The 22,640-nt window shown below is 42.5% G+C and overlaps 1 protein-coding gene and 1 long non-coding RNA gene across 4 annotated transcripts; both read left to right on the forward strand.

Annotated features, from left to right (window-relative positions):
- Positions 1-1,815: 1,815 nt before the first annotated feature.
- Positions 1,816-14,698, forward strand: LOC136525270 (uncharacterized). Of its 3 annotated transcripts, XM_066518275.1 has the most exons (16): positions 1,816-2,090; positions 3,348-3,481; positions 4,732-4,865; positions 11,528-11,681; positions 11,816-12,086; positions 12,188-12,290; positions 12,391-12,530; positions 12,642-12,723; positions 12,799-12,925; positions 13,030-13,180; positions 13,276-13,660; positions 13,746-13,801; positions 13,906-13,969; positions 14,056-14,153; positions 14,238-14,312; positions 14,462-14,698. In XM_066518275.1, exons 10-15 carry the CDS (start codon positions 13,170-13,172, stop codon positions 14,287-14,289), a joined length of 666 nt encoding a protein of 221 aa, XP_066374372.1. In that variant the 5' UTR covers positions 1,816-2,090; positions 3,348-3,481; positions 4,732-4,865; positions 11,528-11,681; positions 11,816-12,086; positions 12,188-12,290; positions 12,391-12,530; positions 12,642-12,723; positions 12,799-12,925; positions 13,030-13,169; the 3' UTR covers positions 14,290-14,312; positions 14,462-14,698. The 3 variants fall into 3 exon arrangements, 1 of the variants encoding a protein (XP_066374372.1); XR_010776469.1 differs by lacking the exons at positions 1,816-2,090; positions 3,348-3,481; positions 4,732-4,865; ... (4 more) ...; positions 14,238-14,312; positions 14,462-14,698 and adding exons at positions 6,180-6,248; positions 6,340-6,435; positions 6,516-6,587 and having other exon boundaries at positions 13,030-13,174; XR_010776468.1 differs by lacking the exons at positions 1,816-2,090; positions 3,348-3,481; positions 4,732-4,865; ... (4 more) ...; positions 14,238-14,312; positions 14,462-14,698 and adding an exon at positions 9,313-10,665 and having other exon boundaries at positions 13,030-13,174.
- A 2,544-nt stretch (positions 14,699-17,242) lies between these two features.
- Positions 17,243-18,099, forward strand: LOC136525299 (uncharacterized). The gene is made up of 3 exons (XR_010776483.1): positions 17,243-17,372; positions 17,470-17,547; positions 17,748-18,099. It is a non-coding gene; the product is annotated as an uncharacterized lncRNA (long non-coding RNA).
- The last annotated feature ends 4,541 nt before the right edge of the window (positions 18,100-22,640 follow it).

Genomic DNA, 22,640 nt, shown 5'->3' on the forward strand with positions numbered 1-22,640 from the left:
CGGTGTATATTTTGTTGGCTTTTTATGGACTATAGGTAATGCAAAAACAGTAACAATCTAAAGAGAAAAAACAAAGTTATACCTAAAGAGCAATAAGGTCTCTTATACTACTTGATGTAGACTAGGCCCGATCTTCCGAAAGGTATAATAGCGTCGATTGATGGAGACTCGACGTTCATGATCTAAGCTTCGAACCAAGACTGATTCGGACCCCCGCAACCGTTACACCACTGCTCCATTGGTTATCAACCACGCGAACACGATTGACCTCGCCGAGAAGGCTTTCCTACAAGCGAATCGAGAACACAAAATAGAACGGGATGAACGTAATCTAAAATTATAAATAAATATGAGGCTTATGATAACAAGAAGGAGTAAGTCTTTATTCGAAAGGACTAATCGCCACAGACGAACAAGATTAAGAACTGGGGATCTGGTTCACAGCAAGCAGTCTTGGTGGCACAGTTACAGCAAAACGATGTCTGTTTCATGAGGAAATTAAGAACTAAACAAAACATAAACCCTAAGAAGAGCGACGGCAGCTATTTATAGAGTATTGGGCGTCACTCCTCTGGACGCGCCTCCTAATGGGCCCAAACACGATACACGGTCCAACGGACTAAAAGACGGTGTCGTAGCACCCTGGTAGATTCTAGACGCTGTCTTGTTCCGACAATTCCCGTTGATTCCGAAGGTATTTTGACGTGAGACCACTTGAACTGACTTCCTTATCAAATTAGCTTTCCAACCATATGTGGATCATCGAAAATAGAGTTCGGATGCGTCCTGGGTGATCAATTTAAGGAAGACTGGTCCTGGAACCCGAAATGGGCTCCAACTTCAGTTGAACTAGGCCTCCACCATGAGAAAGATGAATTGGAAGTCCAAGCTGGTTCTCCTTATCTCCTTGGCTTGTATGCGACGAAGAAGTGATGTCCTCGTCACATTCTATGCTTATGATTCAACTCACGAAATAAGCAATGTGCACGAAGCCGAGTACCCGATCCTTGTAAACGGAGGCGAAGTATCACTTGCTTGTTTTGTATCTACGGCAGTCGTGTCTTATCGACTAACTATTAGCAAATAATGGATCAATGTTGACCTCAACTGTAATAGAACAATGTCAGTTATGCGCATGATTAGGGGCGCAAGCATCGGCGTCCGAATCTGTTCAGCCACAGTGCGAATCACCCTGCTCTGCCATATTCATCCATCCAGACTGAAAATCTGATTGGGTTGGCCACTCAACCACCCTGAGCTGTACAAGCTGAGCTGCAGACGCCTTTTCTTTGTTCTCTCATTTTCCTGTAAATGTGTTATGATTGTAATAGTTTTCATTCTAGGAGGAGTACAGATAGTGTCCTGTTGTGTTTGTTGCCTTCCTTCCATGGACAAATTAGGAATCTCTCGCTAGCTATGGATGTGTATGTGTTGCTGTCAGCATGATTAGTAGAGATGGTACTAATCGGTGGTTAACTCATGTGTTTAACAATGCAACAGGCGTGCGAATGTGTTTTCATGGATACCTCAATGGACCCACAGAATATAAAGCTGGAGGAGATTGCAATTAAGACAGACAAGCCGGACATGCTCCTCCGCCAGGGAGCCTATCCACGTCGGCCAAAATTCTCCCAGCCGTCTGATCTTGAATCGGGTGGCTGTGATTGCTTCGATTGAATTTCACTGGAATCCGCTTCCGCCGCTCCTTATTGGCTTGCACCGGCTTCTCTCAGCATAGTCCGGCTTCTGCTCCGGAGTCGGCCCACCGAATATATACCGCGGCTTCGATTTTGGGTCCACACAGTCGGCCTCATCTCTTCCGCGTCTTACCCCATTCCTCTCGTGGGTCGCACGGACGCCGCCGCCGCCCACCCGCCGCTCGCGCCCCCGCTGCCGCTCCCGCCGCTGCTCGCGCCTCCCCTTCGTCTCCTTGTCTCACACGGCGACGCACCGGCTACGGCCACGCTGCTGGTCGCGGGTGGAGCTGGCGCGCAGCCCCGGGCCGGCGCGCCTGCCGAGAGCGCCGCCGGCGACCGGCGTGGAGGCCGGCGCGGGTGGCTCGGCGACGACCCGCCGCGACCAAGCCCCAAGTAAAGGCGGCCTCCCTCCCTTGCTCCTCGTCTCCTTCGCACTCCGGCGCCTAGGTCAATCGGGAATCTTCTCGGCCGCTTTTGCTAGGGTTCATCCGGGGCCTCCATGACCGGATCCAGCGGCTCCATGGCCGGATCCGTTAGTTCCCCCACAGGATTTGTGTCTGCCGTTCACGGATGCGACACGGGGGCGTCATGCAGCGTTATGGGCTCTAGGATCTGTGCTTGTCGGCGTATGGCGGCCTGTGCAACCTTGCCCGCTGATTAGCATGAGCGTAGAGCGCCGGCAGCTCCGGCCTGCCGTGTCGGCGGTTGGTCTGGGACTGCTGCTGCCCACTGTCTACTCAGGCGTGCCCGCTGTCTGCTCAGCCGTACAGTGGTTGCGGCCATGTTATGCGTGCAGCTTGATGTGGAGAAAGGTTTGTGCGATCGGCACTTGAGCACTCTAGGAATTTGTATGTGGCAGGCAGGTGTTCATTGAATCCAAGATTAAAAATGCCCGGCGCCCTTTGATCTAGGAGAGAGATAGGATAACGTGCGGTGTAGGCTTAGAATGATTGCCTATATTAAATTTTATTGTTATAGATTGCTCCATCAAATGTCTCTTAAGGTTGTATTGAAAAATTTAGAAGTAGACAGAGGTAAGCTGATAAGAAGCAGCTGTTCAATTGCTTCTTATGATGAATCTGGACATATATGTTCCATATACATAGAAACAGGCCAAATTAGAATCTGGATGGGCTGGGTTGTGTTGAAAAATTTAGAAGGTTGAGTTTTATATTAAAAAGTCTGTGTTCCAATTTGCATTTACCCGTCCAAAATGATTTCGGTATTAGTGGAATGAGATTTGGCTGTGCATGCTGCTGCCTGCCTTCACTGCTTTTTTTTCCAACTGTATGCCAGTTCATGTTTTTGTTTGCCGCATGCCAACGCTTGGGGTGCCATATGATTTATGTTTGGTTTCCTACACGGATAACACAGCCAGGGGCCGCTCGTGAGGATGAGGTGGACATTATAAGTCAAAAAAATTATTTGGACTGCTTTGAAAATTAGTTTTTTCCTCTTATACATCTAAGGTTCTTAGTGCTAACCGATATGTATATAGGGGCCAAATTAGAATATGATTTCTGTCATCTATCGGGTTTAGCCTAAAGTATTTCGTATGTTGGTGCACGCGCCGTTTTGTTTTATGATTTATGCCCTTTGTGTATTCACCTAATTTGCTGTTGCTCTCGCTATTATTATGAGATAATACAGGTTCTTCACCGTGCATCGCTGTCCTGGGTTGAGGTATTTCGCTCTGCTAGACAGAAGGTGCTACAGCGTGCAAGGTTCGATACCTGTTCGGTGTTCCTCAAGATTCTCTGTATTTGGTTCCTGCTTGCTCTCAGGTAAGAGTGCCTCATCCTTGTATGCACACTTATTCTGCAAAGCAGGGCTTCTTATGATGAAGTAAACTGATATCGGTCTCCTTTGTTTTGGGTTCTACAAACACATTAGAAGGACATGGTCGCTTCTTACGGCTATCTGGATATCGACGCTGGTTTTAGTTTTGGCTCCGCGCGAAGGCTTTGCGCAAAAAAAAATTATATTTTACATCTGCAAAATTCCCACCAAAAGTTTTTTTCTCGGCAGACAAAATTTTTATTTGCCAAACCCAGCATTGGCGTCATGCTTGATTTATGTTTGATTTTCTACAAGAGTAACACACCCGAGGGTCACTGCTAATGACGAGTTGGACATTATAAGTCATAAAAATTATTTGGGCTGCTTTCAAAATTAGTTTTTCCCTGTTATACATGGATTCACTGCTTTCTTTTTCAATTGTATGTCAATTGATGCTTTTGTTTGCCGCATGCCAACACTTGGGGTACCGTATCATTTATGTTTGATTTTCTACACGAGTACCACAGCCAGGGGCCGCGGGTGAGGACGAGCTGGACATTATAAGTTATAAAAATTATTTGGGCTGCTTTGAAAATTAGTTTTTTCCTCTTATACATCTAAGGCTCTTAGTGCTAACCAATATGTATATAGGGGCCAGATTGGAATCTGATTTATGTCGTCTATCGGGTTTCGCCTACTGACACATAGAAGCAGGTTGAGTTTTATATTAGAGTCTGGACACATATGTATAAGAGGAACATGCGACATATATTAGAATCTAATCTGAACACATAGAATCCAGAAACAGGTTTCACCTACTGACACATATGTATATAGGGAGCGATAGGTGATAGTAGTGTAACGATGAGTTAGCCAATATTTGGGTAAGCCAAAGACATGCCTTTGGGTTACAGGTCGTTCCTTGCTGACTGAATCAACGCTATTTATTTGATGCAGGATCAGCCATTTCAGAATAACATCTTTTATGTATAGGGAGCAATAAGCGATAGTACTGTAACATTATCTTTTACTTGCTGTTTGTTTGCTAACCATATATATATATATTTTTGGGGAAATTAGGCCACTCTTTTCTATATGGTGTTCCTCAAAATTAGAATCTGATTTCTGTCATGTATTGGGTTTCACCTAAACTACTTCATATGTTGCTGCACACACCGTTTTGTTTTATGATTCATACCCTTTGTGTAATGACCTAATTTGCTCTTGTTTTTGATATTGTTATGATATAATACAGGTTCCTCGGCGTGCATCACTGTCCTGGGTTGGGTTATTTCACTCTGCTAGACAAAGGCTGCTACGCCGTGCTCAGTTGGATAGCTGTTCGGTGTTCCTCGAGATCCTTTGTGCTTGATTCCTGCTTCCTCTCACGTAAGAATGACTCATCCTTATATGCACACCTATTCTCCAAAACAGTGCTTCTTATGATGAAGTAAGCTAATATCAGTCTGCTTTCTTTTGGGTTCTGCAAACACATTAGAGGGACGCGGTCGCTTCTTACGGCTGTCTGGATATCGACGCTGATTTTAGTTTTGGCTCCGCACGGAGACTTTGCAAAAAAAAATTCTCATCTGCAAAATCCCCGCCAAAAGTTTTTTTCTGGGGAAACAAACTTTTTTTTCGCAAACCCAGCGTTGACGTCATGTTTTCTTCCAGCTTATCATATATAACTATTTTGAGAGATATTGCACAGCAATGTTGCTTACCTTATATATCTTGTATACATGAGGTGATACAGGATGGGACACATCTTTATGGTATAGAGATTGAACTACCATCCAGTGTGCTCCACGCCAGCCCCCGCACATTATTTTTTTGGGGTCATCCACATTTAGATGAGGCTTTAATGTATGAGGCCGCAGCGTTCCAAGCTATTGTTGCTTTGCAAAGGCTATATGGTTTGCCTGCTGTTGATTGCAGTATGCATGGATTACATATGTATAGAGCTATTGCCCAGCGGCTCCTCCCAATTGCAAATAGGGGTACACAACTTGCTAGATTGGTGATAGCAGCCTCAGAACACCCAAATGTGCTTTTGCCTGCGCTCGAAGTTTGTGCGCGGCTCCTGTTAGATGAGGTCGCGGCTATTCCGCACGGTACTACTCTTTAGTGTTTCTAGCCTGTGTCTTCTTAGACTATCTCTCTGTAATATTTTTTTTCTTCTATTGTAATTACAACTTCCTAAAGCAATAAATCAGATTCAATTGTGGAACTATGTTTTCGCGTTCCGTTACTTACATCTTGTTTGGCACTGAAACTATGGTCGTATGACCGCGTTCTGCCATATAGACGCAGATTCCTGGCCTATAGCTGTGTCCAAGATTTTTTACTGCACAGCCAATTTGTTCATGCCATTTATGGCTATTTACCTTTTTTCCAAGTACCTGGTTCATAGCTTTTCCCATGTCAAAACTCTTATCTCTCTATATTACTCATATTATGTATCGATCATGTATTTTTTTTGCTCACACAAACAAAAAAAAAACTGTTTATGTCTCTTCATAGTAAGATGCACAGCCAGCGAAACCACATGGAGTAGCCGCTTCTTATGGCTGCAGAGCAGACATGTATGTAAAACGCACTTTGTTTTACTCGCTATTTTATATAAAAGATCTCTGGAACTAATTCCCGAGAACTGCATATTTGTCTATATTGGTTAGCCTAACAGTATATGCCTATATATGGCAGTGGAGGCTCCTGTGCATGCAGAGAGCTCCGGTATACCGACATCGGCAGGCCACCGCGCGAGACCACGTATGTGCCATCGGCTGTACAGCCCTCCATGTGTACATACAGCATTATATTCATGCCGTTCCTGCGTTAGCCTTACAATTCTTCTACTCAGGAAATAATACTTCGTGTCCTCTAGAAACATCCAATCCTGCTGCATGTAGGAGCAAAAGAAGGAAACTGTTAAACCAACATCGCCTTGTCTGGAGAGGTATTTAGACCTACTAGACACACAGTCTCTATCTATCTCCTTCCATATCCATATTCCTAAGACCTATAGTACCTGTACAGGTGCTGCATCTAGGCACAGTGCTGATCTAGACTGTGGCCAGTTTGATGAGGCCTTCGTAGAAGCCCTCAAAGGTACTGATTCCATATCTTCATAGCACATGTGCTTTTACTTTTAGCACGGTGCACAGCCCAGGCCCAAAAAAAAATGAGCTTCTTACTATGCATCTGCCTGTTCCATATCTATGAATCAGTTTCATATCCTGGAAGATCATATTATGGTCCACCTGATCAGCAATGCTGCAACTGCCGAGCCATTTTTTGGCACGCTGAAAGGATTGGCAAGGACTCCCAGGGTTCTTCGGGCTCAGTTATCTACAATAGGTGCTGCAAAGGAGGCAGAGTCGCCATTCCGCGGTTCCTGCCAAGACCTGAGCCTCTAGCAACTCTTGCGAGATTTGACGGTGGTCCTATCTCTAATAAATTCATGAAAAATATCAGGCAGTACAATTGCCTTTTTGCCTTCACTTCGATGGGAGCAAACATAGACCGATCCATGAATGATGGTGGAGGTCCTCCGGTTTTTAAGATTTGTGGACAAATTCATCACCACATAGGTTCTTTGCTGCCACCGGATGATGAGCCTACCAAGTTCATACAACTATATGTGTATGATACATCGCACGAGGTGCAAAATAGAATTGCTTCTTTAGGTCATCATGACGCTACAGGATCGGATCTAGATCCTGCTATTGTTGAGTCCCTAGCTGCCATGCTTGATCAACACAACTCATTCGCACAGCAGTTTCGGATGGCGAGGGACCGGTTGACAGATGATGAAACAGAAGACTTTGTTATTCGCATAGTTGGCCCAAGAGACGGTGATCCGCCTTAGTACAGCTTACCAACTACAGATCAGCTGGCTATGTTAGTAGTTGGTGATTTCAGCTACGAAGCCTTTGAGCGGGATATTATTGTGCAAAAACAAGCAGGAGATCTTCAACAGATTTCTGCTCTGCATCCCGCTTTCATGGCGCTTCAATATCCTTTATTATTTCCATATGCTGAGCGCGGTTGGCAACCTGGGGTTCTCTACAGTGGAGCCATACAGACAAGAGCCAATGCCCATATAAAAATCACCATGCAGGACTACTACTGCTACATGTTCCATTATAGGAAAGATGAACCAAATCCGTATTTGTGTTATGGTGCACTCTCAAGTCAGGCTAAGGTGGATGCTCGGGCCTGTGTAGATGAAAACAGGCTACGGTACATAGTAGAAAACCAAGCTGATATTAGAATGGAAAGTATCCAAGGAATTTGTGATGCAGTAAACAGAGGATCCACAGAGGGCAGCGAGATGGGGAAGATGACTGTGCTACCAGCGTTGCACACAGGTGGCAGACGTTACATGATACAAAATTATCATGATGGGATCACAATTTGTCGAGAATATGGTCCTCCAGATTTCTTCGTTACTTTCACATGCAATCCCAAATGGCCTGAAATCGCTGAAGCCATCTTTGATCCTGGACAAAAGCCTGTTGATAGGAATGATCTGATAGTCAGGGTCTTTAATATGAAATTAGAGGAACTTCTGCATGATATCAAAGCTGGTATATCTTTTGGACCCTGCAATGCAGGTACACTCATGTTTATGCATAGTGTCTTGCTATCCTTGCTTCGATAAAGTCCTTTCCATTCGTACGTACCTGCGTGCGGTTTCCTAACAACCCACTATTTCTTACAAATTCTTAAGATCCCTCTTTTTCCAATGCAGTGCTCCACACTGTCGAATTCCAGAAAAGGGGACTGCCACATGCCCATATTATTCTATGGACTTCCACGGATACATCAACTCCAACTGCAGCAATGATTGACAAATATGTCACTGCAGAGATACCTGATCCAAAAATAGATCCACTTGGCTATGCTCTTGTCTCCGAACATATGATACATGGCCCTTGTGGTAAAGACAACCCAAAATGTCCCTGCATGAAAAAGAATAAATGCTCAAAACATTTTCCCAAGCCATATGAGGCAGCTACTATGGTTAGCAAGAATGGTTTTGCAGTGTACAAGAGACAAACAAATACACTTTTTGTTCGCAAAGGAGGCTTCCAAATGGATAATAGATGGGTTGTCCCATATAATATGCTGCTACTCAAAAAGTACCAGGCACATATAAATGTTGAATGGTGCAATAAAACGACCTTCATCAAGTACCTTTTCAAATATGTGACCAAGGGAGCAGATTGTAGCAAAGCTTACCTACAGAGAGTTAAGAAAGGCCAACTAGCACCATATGATAACGAAACAAACACTATAAATGAGGTAAAAGAATACCTCGATTGCAGATATATCTGTGAACAAGATGCATGCTGGAGAATATTTGGATATGATATCCACAAACACCACCCAGCGGTAGAGAGAATGCCTGTTCACCTTCCGAACGAAAATTTTGTCAGCTTTAGCGCAAGGACCAAAATGGAGAAATTAGTATCAGCAGAGTTTTTGAGAAGAACAATGTTGACTCAGTGGTTTAAGTGTAATGCAATTTTTCCTGAAGCTAGAGCGCTCACTTATCCGCAATTTCCCTCTAGATGGTTATGGGATCAAAGAGACAGGAAATGGCATAAGCGGAGGCAAAAGTTTGGTAAGATAGGCAGGCTCCATTATGTACACCCATCGGCTGGTGAGCGGTACTACCTTTGCATGCTGCTTCTGATAGTGAAAGGTGCTACCAGCTATGAAAACCTTAGATTTCATAATGGAACATATCATCACACTTTTAAAGAGGCATGCCGATCACATGGTCTCCTTGGTGATGACCAAGAGTGGTATAATGCCTTTGATGAGTCGGTTGCTTGGGCTACTTCAGCGCAACTACGAAGCTTGTTCGTTACCATGATCCTATTCTGTGAGGTAGGTGACGAAAAGAGTTTCTTTGAAAAAGTATGGCGCCATCTGTCTGATGACATTATCTATCAATATAGAGATATGGTCGGTGATCCAAACTACGCAGTACCTGATTCACGGGCTAGAGATTTTCTTCTTGATGAGCTAGCCATTTTATTCTCGCAGAGTGGTAAGAACATAGCTGACTACAATCTACCTCCAAAGACCCATTCTGAATATCCTGTTCTATACAATCGTTTGGTTGAAGAGGAGCTATCACATCCCTCGGATCCATCCATTGATATGAATAATCCAACTATTTCTCTCAACGAAGATCAGGCAAATGCTTTCAACACAATAGTCCAGAGAGTTGAACAAAACCAGCCTGGATTCTTCTTTGTTTCAGGATACGGAGGCACCGGTAAAACATACTTATGGAATAGAATGGTTGGATATCTTAGAGCAAAGAATAAGATTGTACTGACCGTGGCTTCCTCGGGTGTAGCAGCGCTGCTGCTCCAAGGAGGTCGTACGGCTCACTCAAGGTTCAAAATTCCTTGTGAGATAGAAGAGGATACAGTCTGCGATGTTAGTAGGGGCACAATGCTTTCTGAGCTTATTGAGCTCACAAGCCTGGTCATCTGGGATGAGGCCCTCATGGCTAATAGAAGATGCTTCGAGGCCTTAGACCGCACATTCAGGGATATTGAAAAAGCCAAAAGCCCAGAAGCTGCTCATATACCATTTGGTGGAAAAGTTGTTGTTCTAGGAGGAGACCTCAGACAAATCTTACCTGTGGTTGAAGGTGGTACCAAAGAAGATATCATTAGCTCCGCTGTCATCGGGTCTCGGTTATGGACCCATGTTGAAATCCTGCGTCTAAAACAGAATATGCGATTGGTATGTTCACCGGATGATCCTTCTAAACAGCAAGAGGTGGCAGCATTTAGTAGGTGGATATTGGACATCGGTGAGGGCAAAATACCATGCATAGCTAGAGACACAGACGACGAACCAAGCTGGATTACAGTACCACAGCAGCTGCTTATCACTCCCGATGAGGACAGGCTTGCAGCTATTGTCCACTCAGTTTATCCTAGCTTTCGTGCCAGATACAAAGACCCTATATACTTATCACAGAGAGCTATACTAGCTCCAACAAATGAACTAACAGATACTGTTAATGATTACATGATCCCCTTAGTCCCTGGTACAGAGAAGGAATGCCTGAGCTCAGATACTATTGACAAATCCACTGCTCAACAAGAAGCATATGACCTCTTATACCCAGTTGAGTTCTTAAACTCAATCAATGGTAATAATTTCCCACAACATAAAATCATTTTGAAAACCAGGAATCCCTAGTAATGTTGCTGCGCAATCTCAACCAAAGGGCTGGTCTTTGCAATGGTACAAGACTGATCGTCACTTCGGTTGGAGAATGGACAATTGAGGCTAAGATTATGAATGGGCGACACGCGAATCAAGCCTTCGCTATACCTCGCATAACCTTAAGTTTAAAAAGTAACAGATGGCCATTTGTTCTACAGCGCCGACAATATCCTATCAAAGTATGCTACGCTATGACAATCAACAAGAGCCAGGGACAAACTCTCTCAGCTGTTGGCGTCTACCTCAAAAAGCCTATTTTTTCACATGGACAGCTATACGTTGCTGTATCACGTGCAACTACAAAGCAAGGTCTCAAGATATGCATCGAAGATGACGATGGAAAAGCTACCGATGAGACCAAGAATGTAGTCTACAGAGAAGTGCTTCAGTATTTAGACTAGATAAAAGATGAAGCCAGCCATATCTATGCATTTGATGTACCAAACTCCACCTGCTTTCAATAGTATTTTGCTTTCTGTTTGCATCTGTTAAGCCCATGATAATTTAAGTAGTGTACCTATATATGCACAGTCCATTGCAAGAGGCCTGCGTGCCTGCCATAGCCAAAATTTGGCCTGTATAGATGCTTTTGAAAATCCTTCCACGGAGGGATTTAGGTAGTGCTATCAATATGTACAGGAATGCAGCATCTGCACTTTTTTTGATAAACTAAGAAATGAAACAATAATTGCTTATCCAAAATGGAAAAAGAGAGCAAGCTTCTATTTCTGCTATTTTAAAACTGCCTCCATACTACAAATAACAACTTCTTTCATATATACTAGGTGCACCATGCAGCAGCCAAGGTTTCTCAGCAATCTGTAGAAAGGTCGCCACGCACAAGGCATAACTACTCGAGTCATCAGAAAATGGACACACTATGAAAACATGGGCCAAGGACCACCTCTGTATGTTGGCATGGTTCTAGCAGACGCACGGGTGCCTTCCTGACTTGGTCAAAACCATCTTAAAATTAGTTAGCCTTCAAACAATAGAATCAATACTATACCTTTTGCTATTACATGTTCATATTGATAGCATCTAATCAATTCATTGCATATTTACAATTACAGGGACATGCCATGTATGCAGAGATTTCAAATGACCTAATCAAATCCAAGGCATCTCTTTTTGAAGTTGGAAAGGTTTATATCATCAAGAAATTTCTCGTTGACAGTGCGAAGAAAAGCTATAGGCCAGTTGACAGAGATCTGATGATAGAGATGGCAGCCCAGACAACTGTTGAGGTTGTTCAAAACCCTCCACAGACAATTCCTGAATACATTTATAGGATCACTCAGTTCCCAGCCATAAAACCAACACGAATGGTCTACAACTTAACAGGTTTGTTCTAGGTCTAGAATATGTTGCAGATAAACTCTAATCTTCACTTTCAATTAGTCATTTTCTTGTTGACTGGTGCTGTTGGCCTCTAAATTTTTAAGATGTCGTTGGTTACCTCGTCAAGTACGAAGCAACACATACATTTGTGCCAGAGAACCAAGAAAAGGCAAAAACCCTCAGAGAGATCTATATCAAGGATCTAAGGTATGTAACTGCCTATGTCACAGACTACAATACCTTGCGCTTACCGCTCGCCTATACAGATGTAAAAATATATATTCATCCAGAATTAATTCCTATCCAGAGACAATATCATCAAGATTACCCTGTGGAGCGAGCATGCTAGAGCTTTCAACATTAACAATATATACGACAATGAGGCTGGTAATGTTATTGTTTGCCTTGTTGTTGGATGCGTACCATGAGAGGATATTAAAAATAATGGTAATTTATCTTCTACATTTCAGACCAAAGATCATAAGCATACACCCATCTGCCATAATAAACCAACATACTTTTTCGTTCTGAAAATTGTTCGCCTCTGGCGTCTCGCAGGTAAACCATGCTTGACAGGAAGTTCAGCCTGCTGCTACTACCTCAACCCCAACATTCCAGAGGCATGTCCTTTCTACTCTAGGTACAGCCTTCATCGACCTGACCTCATATATAACTAAACCATCATATGCTGCAACACTAAAATTGCCGTTCTCAGATTCAAAAACACCCCGGTGTACATCGATCGACCAGCAGGTGAAGACACTCACTCTCCAGCTGAAGACATCGAGCTTCCAGAGAAAACTATAGATGCACTCAACCAGGTTGACCCTTTTGATGAAGAGGTACGTATCACATATATTACACTCATCTTTTCACATCTTTCTACATTATAAACACGGTAACAGTTTATAAACACACCTATCTACTAACTCTATAATATGAACAGGGACCCTTCAAGTGCACGGTAACAGTTGTCTCCATTATAAACACAACCAGCTGGTGGTACATGTCTTGCAAACTGTGTAAAAAAAGGCTAAACAGCAGGCAGATGGAAGCTATAAATGTCCAAAATGTCAAGGCACAACTATGGTTCCTAGGTCCGTATTGCTGAAACCGCTTCCGCCTAAAATACAGGCATACACACACTGTTTCTCTAAGTACTTACAGATCCACTGTTTCCTAAATTGCACAGGTATCTAATATCGTTCACAGCAAGAGATGAGACAGGTGAAGCTAGGTTCTTTGCTTATGATGATGAAGCCTACAAAATGATTCAGAGAGACTGTGAATTAGTGATGAACCCGTTAGCTCCACGAGATGCCTTGCCTCAGCCATTACAGAAGATCATTAATAGCACGTTTGTGCTCTCTGTTGATCTTACTAATGATTCATGCAAGAGCACAAAATACAAACAATACCAAGTCAAGGCTGTTTTAGCAAGACCAGCAAAACAGTCTGAAACAGACACTATTTCCATGTCTCAGTATGAAGAAGAGAACCCAACAAATGCCTCTACAGATATCAATAGTCCACAACATCCAAGTGAGGTGCTTCTGATTGAGTCAGGAACACAACAGGTAACCAGATCCTATACAAGCTTATTCCATTACACCAATGTTTATAAACATACTGCCATATTTGTCTTGCTGTGACATGAAACAGACTCCAATACCAGCTCTTGACGCTGATAAAGAGACCTGTAAAGATGATGATACCAGGTGCTTTAAAAAAATACTCTAACCAGCAATTTTACATGATCCATACACGACAGACTTTAGTCAATACATTTATCTAATAATACTTCATTCTCTGTCTCTGTAAGATCGTCGCCGGTTCATCCCCATGCTCAGAGGAACCTATTCGGCCACCCAGATTCGACGAACAAGGTCAGTTGCATTGATGTATATAATTCAGTATTCCATACATATCATAGTGACAGAAAGCTCTAACATATTCGTGGTACAAATTATAGCATGATAATATTCAGAACGATGAAGAAGACCAAACCATCAACGACCTTAAAAGACTTGCTGCGCAGGATGTTTCATCATCGAAGACAAAATCCAAGAAGTATGCTAGAAACACTAATATGGTTTGCGTATTTATAAACCCATATCACTTCTCTTTGTTTACTGACTCTTTAAAAAATTACAGAGCAAGGTCTCTCTCTGAAGACCACGCTGCAAAGAATGGCTCCCATAGCTAAAATACCTTTCTGGTATCGCTAAGGTAATCTTATACATCAGCTACACGCAAAATACATTTATGACAACAGAGTTGGGATCAATCCATCAGTTCACTTCAGATAACACACAAAACAGTCTCAACAAGAAATCTTGCATTGTTCATTTACACTAACTAATTTTTTTTTCAAACAGGTAATGCCGATGATGTAACCGAATGCTCCAAGATTTTGCTGCAAACTCTTGTTGTCTATGCTATGAAACTGTGTTTCAGTGTTTTGTAGCCGCATGGACTTAGAAAGGAGCCTGTTCCCTGTACAGTTCCCAGGCTTCTTTCATATGGTACAATGTTCACCAAGACTCGAACAATTCGACTCCAAACTTAAAACAGGAGCCTCTTCCCTGTATAATTCCCAGTCTCCTTTTATATTCTATGCTTGTACTCATGATCAGCTCAGTTTATCTCCGCTTAAACTATGGCATGTTATAAACATGTGAACTTCCTGCAATGGCAAACACATCATGCTGAAACACAGATTATGTAGTGTTAACTATTTGCTGTATTTTCATCTGTCCTACAACTTGGACCTTTATCAGTCAGTCTATGACTGCTGCTATGCCTTCAGCCCCTCATTCTTAATTGGACGTTTAATTACTATAGCAGTCAAACTGCAGCTGTTCCTATATGGATCAGCCTGTAACTGTTGTTATAGCCTGTGACGGCGTGCTCGAAACAGAGCATCCTCTTCGCTTTTGTCAGTCTGTCATGATCATTCTGAAATGGCAAGTGTTCGCTCCGCTGAGACTCGCATGGTCTTGCATTTGTCAACTATATATCCTTTGTTGTAGCCTGGGTGTAGATTGATTCTCTGAACTTGATGCTGTTTTCAACAAAACTGTAAGATACTCTTGTGATGGCTCACCGATTCAGATTCAGCGTTCTAAGTACATGCATAGCACTGTCATGATTTCTACGTATTGAATGTTGGATTCCTTCAAATGATCCGGTGGATGAGTCTTGCCCTGTACAAGCAACCTTTTCGTATTTAACCATTGTCCATCGCCTATATATCAGTATCCAGAGCCCAGACACCGACCATCTGATCTTATCCTGGTTTGACAGGGATAGACCATTGTATGCATACATCCATGATCTTGTATACATAATGATGCTGCGGCATCTGTATGCAATCTTTTTAGTTTTCATCCACCGAGATGGTAAACACCACCGTGCAGCAATGTTGTTCTTCATGTTAGTGTTTCTCTATGTTGATTCAAGCCCAGTTAGGAGGTCACAAAAAAAACGCGGCATCGTTTCTTTAGTATTTCATGGTGACTACCGTTGCTTTTTTTTTTCTCTCGGCTCAGGTGTTTAACGCTTCTTCCACAAAAATATGCTTGGCCATGTCGTCAAACCAGACAAAAAAAATGTACACAGCATTATACCAAAACTCATTTGGACCCAAAAAAAGCCCGCATAGGCCCATCAGGCAAATATGCATAAGCCCGCATAGGCCCGTTCCAGTCATAGAAAAAAAGGCCCCAACCTCCTTATCTGAAACAGACGACGGCTTCCACCCCACCGCTCGTTTTCCCCAAATCCACGCCTCGACCACGCCAGCAAACAATCAGAGCGGTGCCGACCTCGCCATCCGCCGCCGCGCTGTGCTTCCCTGCTCCTTCTCCTCCTCCTCCCATCTGAGACGGTAGCGGCGAGGCAGCAGCTCCTCCTCCTCCTCCTCCACGCCGCTCGCTCCTCGCAGCCCCTAGAAAGGAAACCTCAGCCCTGGCTATAGCGGTCAGACGCGGCGGCGCAAGAGGCAAGCGTGGCGACCTCACCTAGGGCGGGCCCTACCTAGAAGTGAGGCGACCGCACGGGGTGAGCACACAGCGGGCGATTGTCTAGGCAAAACATTGGCCCAATTTGGTGGCCACGGCGATGCGGGGATAAGACGCGGCGAACCTCTTATCTCCGACAAAAGAAAACGTGTAGCTGCTATCCACCACGGATACAAGGTATACATCCTTCGCCTCACCCTCATTCGTTGCTCAGCCTAATATCTACGATTACGATTCATGCACCCATGGTTACCGTCGTTACCAACAAAGAAGCCAAATTTTCCACAAATCATTTTACTCATACTACAAGTCACAAGTAGACCATGACAACCTACCGGTGCTTAGACACCAAAACAACCACAGGAATGTAACTGTAAAGTTCTTCCCTGCACACTGCAGACAACATACAATGGTGCTCCTTTTTTTTAATAGATACGAAGACGGCCTTTATTCAATATATGCCAACAAATTTCTTAGATATTACATTAATACTGTTTATATATATATATATATATATATATATATATATATATATATATATATATATATATATATATATAGATGCCAAGACCCCCTTTCTCCAATCTTACAATCATCGACAACACAGACCTGACAGATCTTGAGACAAACTCTTTTGCCAATGCCATCATGGTAGCTGCTCCAGACACAGATTCACTCTCATGCAATGCCTATGAGCTCAAAGATGCAATCTACCAGCATCATGGAATCACCGTAACCCTCGAAAGCATATCCTACTATGGACCAGGATTTTTCCTTCGCCTACCCACACCAGCTGCCAAAACTCACCTGCTAACCAGCTGTTTCATAAGGATCAACAATAACAGCTTCGTATTCATGCCATGGAAACCACAACACGGTGCCACCTCAGTTCCACTACAGGATTTGCTCAGATCCAATCCATTAAATCTGCACCTCGCTAGGGATACCCCTACAAATGAACCATACGAGCGACTCATCATCTACGTCTCCGGCATACCACCGCACCTATGCTCCAGCTCAGTCATATACCGCCTGTTTGATAGACTTTGCACTATCAATGAAATAAACTTCATACCTGCTACTCTCCAATATGAAATAACAGTCCATGCCCAGCTCTCTGCACTACCCCTCCAAGCCCACATAGGTTTCAGAAACACACCTGCGACCAATGATATTGTCGATATCTGGGCACTGAAATATGAAATACTCATAGAGCAAATGCAAGGCAGGGACACTCCACCAGAGGAACGCATCTCTCATATTCGAGGTAATTATTGATTAACAGCGCAACGAGAATTACTACGTCCACCTACCTATGCTTGCTTTATCACAGTAACTCTTTTTTCTCCTTTTGTTTCATACAGGAGACTCAGTGCTTGATACGTCAGACCGCCGCGACCTATACTCCTACTCCGATGATGAGATCACATCTCATCCACATGGTACAGCCATAAGTCATCAACTCCAAAAACAGCTCCTTATATTTATACTTGCTACCACATCCCATAGGTACAGCCACATAACCTAAAAAAAACTAATGCCTCCTACAAAACAAAGTCATCGGCTATCATTATCTGCATACAAAAATAATTAGGCACACAAATCAATGACTCGCTCTAACACAAACACTAATATCACGCAGTTACTTGTGCAGGCCCACGTCTCCATCCACCTGAAGACGACTCCTACTACAACCGTAAGTCCATGCTAATACTTATTTACACATACAACTCTTTACTAATTTACAGTTATGAAACTTGTGTCTCTGTAAACAATGGTCCGCCACAGCTACTCCAAGGCGCAACTCCGAAACTGATGAATCCAGTTAGGAAACAGGCAGCGCCGGCGACTCTGAAGACAAGCGCACGCGCCAAAACGGCTACTTCAGCAGAGTCTGCTAGCCCAAAAGTTTATCAACTGCCGCCTCTAATTATTGTAATTTTTATATAGCCTATATGTGATCGCGAACATATGTGCTATGATAGTAGCAAATACTCTTGTAATATAGATATCTTTTAATCTTCGGTGTACTAATGGACCACCATCCTATATCTCGCACAAATACACTAACATTAGATCCCTGCAATTAGTTGCCCCAACACCTCACGGGCGCGCGAATGCGCGCGCCCCAGACACTAGTCTGGAACGAACAGTCCGACAGCCTCTGCTTCAGGCTGCATGCGTACTGAACCAACCACCTGCAGCCAGTTTGGAATCGTGGTGGCAAATTGGGCTACTCTGATCAGGACACCATTTTTACCTCAAAAGGAAGAAAAAAAAAATTGGCCCCTTCCCGTACGATTAGCTACTTGCCTACTTCCCGTACGATCCTTTGTTATTTTCTATATCGAATTTCATCAGTGGTCATTCCTATTTGTTGTTTTATCTATCTTTTCAATTGAATTTGGTTCCAGCTTGGTTTTTTCCTTGTCTTTTCTTTTCCAAAACTAATAGTATGAACCTTAGAGCATCTCCAAGAGACTCTTTGGCCCCGTTTGCTGGTCTGAAACTTGGCTGAAAAACACTGTTTCGGCTGAATTGTTGTGAAAGAAAAACATTGTTCCAGCTGAAAAAAGAAGCCGTACAAACCGAATATGGGGTAAGCCGGCCATCATTCCTAAATGCTAGGAAAAGATATTTTGGTGAAAAACTATCATTCAACAACTTTTCTAAATGGTCATCTAAATATAGCCATCTTCTATTCCGGATTCTTCGCTATTCAAAAATAGAAGACGAGAATGGCTCTATAGAGTGTGCATGAGATATACAAAAACTATTGGAGAGTGAAAAAATATAGAAATCGATTTTTATGCAAATAGCTCTCCAAATGATGATTTAGAGAGTGAGATTTAGAAAAACTCTGGGCGATGCTCTAGTTGACATCACTATGCTGTGAAAACCAAAGTGTAAACGTATAAGGCTACAATGTTGGATAAATTGACCTTGCAAAAAGCAAATATGTTGAGATGCCAAATGTCCATTATTGAACACCGGTATTGTTGATTAAGCCCGGATGTTGAACTGGTTATGTTCTTGCGTTTTGCAGGCCAGGAAAAATATCACAAGTTGTCAAGATCATATATTTTTGCCACCGTGCCTTGGAAGGCCTCATATACCTTTTAAAAAAGTTAGAATTATTGATAGTACTTATTTGTATGGGAGAAAAATAAGGCACTCTAGTAACTGGACCAAAAACAGATTTGAATCTGGCATGACACATTCTGAGACATTTTTTTTAGCTGCGCGTTAGTCCTCCTAGCAAGACCGGTATTATCTTCTTTTTAACATCTATTGGGTTTAAAAGTGAAATGCACCGTAGATTCTTAAACTTTTTTTTTCATATTATCGTCTAGACCCATGAGCTCTTGAAGTGACCATATGGGCCCTTCGGCTTTTCAAGTGGGTTAAGGTGCATTTAGAATGAACTCTTCATCTGAAGCCCACAATTTGGATTCCTTTGAAGTGTGAATTCATCAGCTACATGAACAGATCTAGATTGGACTTATGCTCATTTGGGATAGCGCCATACAAGAGTTCAGGAATAATAGGTGACCACCGTTTTCATCCTTGTAATCGGCGGTCGACGACTAGGGTATGCTGATGGGCATGAGAAAAGGGAAGAGCTCCCAAACTTCATCTCTAGAGAAGATGGAAAGTGACTACTGAGTAATGAGTACTGACTGACTTGTGCGCATCCTCATCTAACTGCTGGTGGCTATTTATAGCCAAAAGTGTCATTAGTACCAATGGTAATGCCGTTTGTCTGCTTAGAGTAAACCTGGTTTAATTATCACTCGACGCTTGTTAACATATTCCTGTCAAGAATGATGGTACAGCCGAGGTAAATCTTTGCCATTCAATTGAATGGCGACAAAAGTTCATCACTCATCAGTGGCCTAATGCATCCAAGACTACAGATAGGTGGAATCTCATTGCATTTGCTGTGGATCATATAGGCAGTGTCGGAGCTATGGAACGTGCCTCGACGGCCACGTTTAGTTCCACCAAAATCCAAACTTTTGTACTATGTAAAAAAAAGATTCTCCGTCACATCAAACTTGCGGTACATGCATGGAGTACTAAATGTTGACGAAATCAAAAACTAATTGCACAGTTTGGTTGTACTTTACGAGACGAACGTTTTGAGCCTAATTAGTCAACGATTGGATAATTATTACCAAATACAAACGAAATGCTACATCGCGCTACAGTATCTGAATTCCGGCGGCGCCAACTTCGGCAGGCAACTAAACGCGGCCCTATATGCCCATGCCAAATGCAAATGCTTCACCCAAAACACTGTCACTTGTCTATCAACAGAGACAGGGTAGTCCTGCATGTCTGCAAGACTGCAACAATAGATCATGGAGCGCCAGACCTGAAACAGTGGGCCACAAGCTCTGAATGCTCCGAATTCACAAAGAAGGCCCCGTTTAGTTGCCGGCCGAATTGGCGCCGTCTGAATTCTGGCGCCACTGTAGCACAATGTAGCATTTCGTTTGTATTTGGTAATAATTGTCCAATCGTTGACTAATTAGGCTCAAAACGTTCGTCTCGCAAAGTACAACCAAACTGTGCAATTAGTTTTTGATTTCGTCAACATTTAGTACTCCATACATGTACCGCAAGTTTGATGTGACGGGAGATCTTCTTTTTGCATAGTACCAAAGTTTAGATTCTGGGGTAACTAAACAAGGGCGAAGATGCACACCCTCAGCTAGTCAGCTTGGATCAGTTTTACTATTTTTTTCGTGAAATGCCTTTATCAATAATGTGCACCATGGCATGGCATGCAACTTCAGGTCCAGGATTCCTTGCATTTCTCGAGACTTTCATTCTGTTGTCGTAATTTGAAATACAACTCAGCTTTTCAGCTATACCTTAGTAGGGGGGGCTAGAGACTGTTGTGGCGGCCAATACCCTGTTGTGGCTGGCTACCTAGTGATTTGGAAAAGATAGGGCCAGAGTGTCAGAGTAATATGGTGAATTTTTTTAACAACATCAAATAGTGACTAATTTACCAAAGCTACAGTCATTCTGTTTGGTGCTCACTCAGATTACATATATACCAATACCGACATAATTTTACAGCTGAGGAAGATAAACCCTTTGTTTAGGATCGCTGTCGAGGCCTAACCATTCAGCCAATGATGTGTTACAGGATCAGTTTTGCAGAGTATGGTTTTATATGACACAAAGTTAGCCTTAGATGAATGCATATGAGAAGTTTTTTCTTTAAACCTATATTTTTTTAATATAAAATTATACCGAGAGCATGAATTGATAAAATTAAAGTTCCAAAAACAATGTATAATAAGTCAAGGCACCGCAAATGCTAACATCCTACTATTTTATAATGCAAAAACAACTTCTGTGACAAGTATCGATGATGGTCTATCCAATGGTGGAATGTTGGTTTCATGTATGTGCCTTTACTTAAAACTTTTCTCATGAGTTAGAATTGACTTCAGCTCTGGTTCTATTGATGCCCTAATTAGTGTAAAGATGGATCATCAAGAGCCGACAGTACGGAACAAGCCACAAAGGATGCTACTTCTGGCTACAAACTGGAGGGGGGCCTTTCTTTTTTTGTTTGTTTGTTCTAGTTCATCTTGTATGCAATAGTGATGCATTGTACCTTGGGATATATGCTGGTGTTGGTAATGGTAGCTATATTCTTGTATTAAGTTTTATATGTGATGCATCAAAATCACACTGTCTGATGAAGCCGAAATTTCATCCATTATCTATAAAAAAAGTAAGGCCAAGTAAAAATGTTGTTTTGAAAGAGATTGAATTGAAGCATGGTTTTGCTATAATTTTTTTAGTAGACAAAATGGAAATGTTGTACCTAAGAACTTGGTCATCTTTGTTGATGCAACTAATTTAGTTTTCGAGAAAGATCAGAGAGAACACTATTAATTATATAGAAGGAAAATGTCTAGTTAACCCTTCTAGCCATATTGGCATCTGCTTACTTCACCCATTACCTAGAAAACCAAGTAGTTTATCCTTAAAGTATTGAAAATTATCTAAATAATCCCATGGGGTGGTTTAGAAGGCGGTCAATATTGTTTAAATGTTGAGGCACATCGGGAAGTTGAGAAAACGCAGGAGATCATAGGCTACTTGCAGTGGTGAGAGGAGAGAGAAAGAGGTGAAGAGAAGCGGGGAACATGGGTAAAAATGAAATAAAAGAACCTACATGCAAGCATGGCCCAACATGGCATGCTACTATGGCCAAAATAGCCCTACAAAACTATCAGCACGATTTGAAAGTTATTAGATACTTAAGGGTTACAATACTAGGTTTTATAGTTAAGTGGTTTATGTAGCTAACTCTTGATAAGTTGGGGGGCAGGGGGTTATGTAGATTTTTTCATGTTTCTCTTGACTCACAACCATGGCATCAATCAAGTAATATGCCACGCTAGTAGAACCGCCTTCAAAACCTAATATTGAGTTTACCTGGACGATTTTAAATAATTTAATGCGTAAAACATCTGGTTCTATAGATGAACGCAAATAATTAGGG

Source organism: Miscanthus floridulus, chromosome 19 (assembly GCF_019320115.1).
Source record: "Miscanthus floridulus cultivar M001 chromosome 19, ASM1932011v1, whole genome shotgun sequence".
Taxonomy (NCBI): domain Eukaryota; kingdom Viridiplantae; phylum Streptophyta; class Magnoliopsida; order Poales; family Poaceae; genus Miscanthus; species Miscanthus floridulus.